Source organism: Crocodylus porosus, unplaced genomic scaffold (genome assembly GCF_001723895.1).
Source record: "Crocodylus porosus isolate Cpor-Errol unplaced genomic scaffold, CroPor_comp1, whole genome shotgun sequence".
NCBI lineage: Eukaryota > Metazoa > Chordata > Crocodylia > Crocodylidae > Crocodylus > Crocodylus porosus.
Window position 1 is genome coordinate 38989 of NW_017728889.1, and position 5627 is coordinate 44615.

Below are 5627 nucleotides of genomic sequence, written 5' to 3' on the forward strand. Positions count from 1 at the left end.
ACACACACACACACACGCAAGCAGATTTACCAGTGCAAGGCTCAGCTCTTAGACCTCCCAGTCCTGAGAGTCTGCTAGAAGAATGATGGGGGAGGCGGGGGGGGGGGGCACATAAACTACCAGCCAGCTCACAAATCCTTCCCCCTCCTTCATCCCATTTCTCTGATTATGATTATGATTATATTTCCCCCCCTTAGCCCCTCCTAATAAAGGACCCTTGTTCTCCCTGGGCATCCAGGCAAACAATTAGCCCCTGGGTGAGATCCCACGCAGGGAGAAGGGGAGCTGCTCTAGTCTATGTGATTCTCTCCTCGTCCTCGCATAGGAAAATGTCCCAATTAAGCATGATTTAAAAATAATAAATAACCCACCCTGGATTTCTGAGGGCAGGGAGAGCGGCTGAACCCCGCTCTTTGTGTCGGCCAAATTGTGAAATCCCATTCCCCCCCCCCCAGCTTTATTTATTCCGCTCCCTCTTTACAATCAATGGGTGGCAACCTTCGCCTTTAAGGATTCCTGTTTCTCTGCTCCACGCAGCCAATGGGAGCTGCCCGTTGCCTACCCAAAGCCGGGAGGGCCCAGCAGATAGGGCTGGCGGCGGGTCACGTGGCCGGGCTAGATTTATCGCGGAGTATTTACAGGTCACGTGGCCCGGCGGATTTCTTAATGAACTGGCCCCGGCGCACCCGCTCTGCGCATGCTCCGGCGTAAACAATATGCTAGGGAAATTAGGTGTCTCTCTTTGGGAAGTCGAGTTTTAAAAAGCGCAGGCAGACCATGATATGACGACTTCACTGATCCTGCATCCACGCTGGGCGGATACCTTTATGTACGTCTATGAGGACACCCCGAATGAACATACCCCGAATAAAACCCCAGGCATGGAGGGGCTGAGTGGGAACTGCCCGGCGAGCCACTGCAGGGATATAATCACCCACCCGGTCCTGGGGCGCCATTCCAGCACCATTGGGACGCACCAGGGCTCCGTCTACACGGACATCCCCGCGCCGGAACCCGCCCGGCAGTGCCCGGCGCCGCCGCCCGCCTCCTCCAACGCGACCCTGGGCTACGGCTACCCCTTTGGAGGCAGCTACTATGGGTGCCGGCTGTCCCACTCCCACAACGTGAACTTACAACAAAAGCCTTGCTCCTACCACCCGGGAGAAAAGTACCCCGAACCCAGCGGTTCCCTCCCCAGCGAAGAACTATCCTCAAGGGCCAAAGAGTTTGCTTTTTACCCCAGCTTTGCCAGCTCCTACCAGGCGGTCCCTGGCTACTTGGACGTCTCAGTGGTACCCGGGATCAGTAGCCACCCAGAACCGAGGCATGACACTTTGCTTCCCATGGAAGGCTACCAGCATTGGGCTCTGTCCAATGGTTGGGAAGGGCAGGTTTATTGCTCGAAAGAGCAGTCGCAGTCTACCCATCTCTGGAAGTCACCTTTCCCAGGTAGGGTGTTCTCCGATCCAGCATGCTTGTCTGCTTTACTAACCGCCAGGTTTAAAAAAAAAAAAAAAATCTCTGTGGAATGAGGCAATGTGTATGGACACGCAGGGTAAGGAGGTGCAGTAATCCAGCTAAACCCTTGTGCTCGCTTTCCAAGTAAGTTTGCAGTTTCCTTGTTTCCTTCCCCCCCCCCACCTCGTGTTGCTTCAGCACCTCGCTGGAGCTGCTCCCCCAGCTGCAAGAAGCCTAATTTCCTAAGGGAGAAAGCCCCCCCTTTTTTTTCTAGTGCCCCCCCCCCCAAAACAGTGTCTCAGGACAGTGCAACACATCCTACTGCAATCACGGGAGTGTCAAGTGACATGGATATTGGTGGGAGCAAAGGAGAGGGGAGAGGGAAGGAAGGTTAAGGGGAAAACACCCCCCTGGTTCCCCGTGTGCGTGGGGAAGGCGGGATGAATGCCAGACCGCCGGGACCCCCAGCACGCGAGGGGCGATGGAGGATGCTCCTGGGGCTTCCCACTCGTGCCATGGGGCACTGCCGGGATCCCCTCCCTGGAGATGCGGAGCAAGGCCCGACACGCAGCGGGGCGAGGACTCGGGCAGTTGCCCAATCCCGGGCCAACGTGCCTCTGGAGGCGCCTCCATCCCGCGGGCGGCCGTGGAGCAGACAGGAACCGGGGCCACGCTGGTGCCTCGGGGTGTCTGTGCCCCAGTGAGCGGGGCAGGGTGTCCCTGACCCCCTCCTCCGCCGCGGGTTGGGCTTCGGCGGCTCCTGTGAGAAGCCTGGAAGATGGGAGGGGAGTCCTGGATTCTCCTATGCAGGAAAACAGATTTACAATTTGCAGGGGGCTGGGGTGACAAAACAGTTTCCTAGGTCCTGATCCTAGTCGGGTGTGCGCCCCGCACAGTTACAGGAGAGACGGCAAGCTTTCTGATCTGGGGAGCACTGAAAGGCGCAGAAAGAGGGGAAATGTCACATCTAGGGCCACAAAAAAAAAAAAGTGGCTCTGGGTCGATTCCCTGGGAAGATGGGGGTGTCGTGGGCATTAGTTCCTATTCGGAGTGATACCTTCTGGGGCATTTCTAGTCCAAAAGTCCCCCCCCCACACTTTCTCCCTGGGCCTACTGGAATCCGCAGGGCTTGGTCCGGGTCTGCTGGGAAACAGCCCGCGAAGTAGCTGTCCAGAGTAGTCCACAAGCATGTCCAGGTGAGATAAGGACGGATGAATAGCCAGGCTCCCCACCCGAGCCCGCTGTGGCCCCCGCTTCGCTCTTTCGGGGCTCGGCAAGCGCCCTGCGCGGAGGCGGCTCGCACCTGGGATCCGTGTCCGAAAACCATGGCGGCTGGGCATAGCCTGGCCTGGGGGGCCCTCTCCCCCGGCCCCACTGCGATAGCGCGGGGAGAAGAGGCCGCGCAGAGATGCGGCGCGGGTCCGCGCGAGCCGCCCAGGGGAGAGCCCACACCGGGCCCGGGAGAGAGCAGGGCTGAGCGCAACCCCCGCTTGCTCTGAGGTCTTTTTTTTTGGTCGTTTGCTTGTTTTAAATAGCCCCAGCCCAAGCTGCACAAGTAGCAGCCGAGCTGGGGTGGGGGGTGGCGGGTGGCGGGGGGAAATCCAGGTTGGTTTGTTGGAAGAGGACGCACCGATGCGAGCGGCGGCTGCGGCAGGGCGCTTGCTTGCCCGGAGTGCCGGGGTCTGAGCCGGAAAGATCATAATTAATGAGGGCGCGTATGCCGGGTGGGAGTCCTGCAAGAGCGAGGTGGTCGGACCGACGGGGGCTTAGGGAAGGGAAGGGAAAGAAAAGGAAAAAGAGGCAGGGAGTGTTCAGCCGGGCCTGAAATGCACCTGGTCGGAGGCCCCCTTGGCTTGGGGGGCGGTATTTTATGGAATGACTTCGATGCCCCTTGATTGTATGTGAAAATCCAGCCTGGGCAACAGATCCGGGCAGAACCGTCCCCCGCCCTGCCAATATGCTGTTACTCCACTCCGTCTTGCACCCGCTTTCCGTCTTCCTTCCTTTCTTCCTAGCGGGTTTCTCTGATTTTCGTTCTCATTCTCGTTCCCCCTTCTTTCCAACGTCGTCTCTTCCTTTTATCCTTTTCTTTTCTTTCCTACTTTCTAATTCTCTCTTTCATCCCAGTTTTTTTTCTTTTCCTCTTCCCTCTCTCCTCTCTCTCTGCGTCATTCTTTCCAAGCCTTTCTTTTTCAAAAAGTCTAATCGCTGCTTGCTAGCTTTCCTCGCTCTCTGGTCTAATTCTCTCTCTGCACCCGCTTCTTTCCTCTCCTGGGGGCACGGACCCCCCTCCATCCCCTTCCGCGGCACAGGGTAACCCTGCCTTTTTCTCTCCTCATCGCTCCAGACGTGGTTCCTCTCCAGCCCGAAGTGAGCAGCTACCGGAGAGGTCGGAAAAAGAGAGTCCCCTACACGAAAATCCAGCTGAAGGAGTTAGAGAAGGAGTACGCAGCGAGCAAGTTCATTACCAAAGAGAAGCGGAGGCGGATTTCGGCCACCACCAACCTCTCCGAGCGCCAGGTCACCATCTGGTTCCAGAACCGGAGGGTGAAAGAGAAAAAGGTAGTCAGTAAATCGAAATCAGCGCATCTCCACGCTACCTGACATAGAAATGGCTGAGGGGGGGAAGGGAGAGAGAGGAACACACGTATTTATCGGGTAGATCTGTATGATAACATCCACCGCGAACTCCGTGCTGGCTCCATTGATTATTTAAGAATACCACCGCCACCACCCAAATAATAGACTGTCTATTTGATCATAGATGAGAGCATCTTTTGGTTGAATCCGAATCCGTCCTCCGACTGTGAATAGCCGACACCCCTTGGTCCAGTTAACTGTGTATATTTAAGGAAAGAAAAAAAAAGAATAAAAAAAAAGACCGTAGTTATGTTAAAAAGACCTGAAACCTGAATGTTCCTTTATAACTGTATATCCCTTCTCCACTGACCGATCATATTTTTGGCTCTTGTCATCCGCTGGTGTTAAATGTATGGAGAACATAGACATGAGCCTTGTCTTCTGGCGTCACTAAAGGACCGAAAAGGCTGCTATTGTTGGGAAGAGAATCATTCCCCCCCCCATTATGATTACGATGATGATGATTATTCTGTATCACTTAAAAAAAATAACAAAACGCTAACTGAGGTCACACGTGGATGGAAAGTGACTTCCTATATAATATATATATTTTTTTTGGTATGTTCTCATGGGGGTTTATATATCTCTGCCATAGAACTGGGATCTCTGTTCTCCACTGACAATATAGAAAGTGCACAGTATTGTCCTGGGGTTGATTATCCCCCACCCCCAATATAAATCGACTAATCATCAACAGTGTTCTTTCGATATGTAAAAGCGACCATTTTTTTATGTCTTGTATATGTATATAATATTGTGGTGTCCAAATGATATGTACTGAATGCAGATTACATTTCTTAAAAATAAATATCATTTTGGCCTTGAGGTTGGCTCGCTGACGAGGTGTTTGTGCGCGGACAGAATAGTCTTGATGATGATTATTGTGTTTCAATCCCTCTCTAAGTCTTCCGAGGAGAAAGCGGGGGCTCGGAGGCGCCCTTAGAAGACCTGGAAGGGCAGGTGGGGACCCGGAGGTGAAGAAGAGTAGGTGACCAGAAGAAAACTTCTGAGCTGGGAGCTGAGACGCAGGAAAATAGGAGTGGATATAGCTGAAGTAACACGAGGGAAGCCGCCTTCCCACCCCTTTATTTTTTTTGGCAGGGAGCACATCGGTGGAGGCCAATGCGAGAAGCGATGCGTCCTGAGGAAATGGGCTTAAACCAAGCCAAAAAGGGTTTGGGGGTTGTTTTTTTTTGGAGGCGTCCTTTTCTGGGTGCCTCTCGGTACCGGGGGAAGGCGGAACTGCCTCCACAAGGCGGATTTTGCAAAAGCCAGCCTGACTCATCCCGGCTGGGAGAGCTCCATCTCCGCCCTGCCGGCTCGCTGCTCCACCAGACAACAGGTTGGGCTCTGGGAGGGAGCCTCACGTTTCACGTTCAAAGGCAAAGACAGCCGGGGAGACCCCCCCGGACACTTTCCAAAGTGAATTAATTGCGAATTAGCTAAGCATTGGAAAGAAAACGCGGGGGTTGTTTCATCTCGGGGGAAAGTTTTGCAACCTCAAAGCCGTGTTAGGTCTGCTTCGATTT

The 5627-nt window shown here is 54.2% G+C and overlaps 1 protein-coding gene across 1 annotated transcript; it reads left to right on the top strand.

The window, feature by feature from the left end:
- Positions 1 to 664: 664 nt before the first annotated feature.
- HOXC13 (homeobox C13) lies at positions 665 to 4912 on the top strand. The gene is made up of 2 exons (XM_019554572.1): positions 665 to 1449; positions 3806 to 4912. Exons 1-2 carry the CDS (start codon positions 783 to 785, stop codon positions 4060 to 4062), a joined length of 924 nt encoding a protein of 307 aa, XP_019410117.1. The 5' UTR covers positions 665 to 782; the 3' UTR covers positions 4063 to 4912.
- The last annotated feature ends 715 nt before the right edge of the window (positions 4913 to 5627 follow it).

Coding starts and splice junctions, on each gene's coding strand:
- HOXC13 (XM_019554572.1), top strand. CDS start 783: ATGACGACTTCACTGATCCTGCATCCACGCTGGGCGGATACCTTTATG. Junction 1,450..3,805: donor CTGGAAGTCACCTTTCCCAG/GTAGGGTGTTCT, acceptor TCATCGCTCCAG/ACGTGGTTCCTCTCCAGCCC.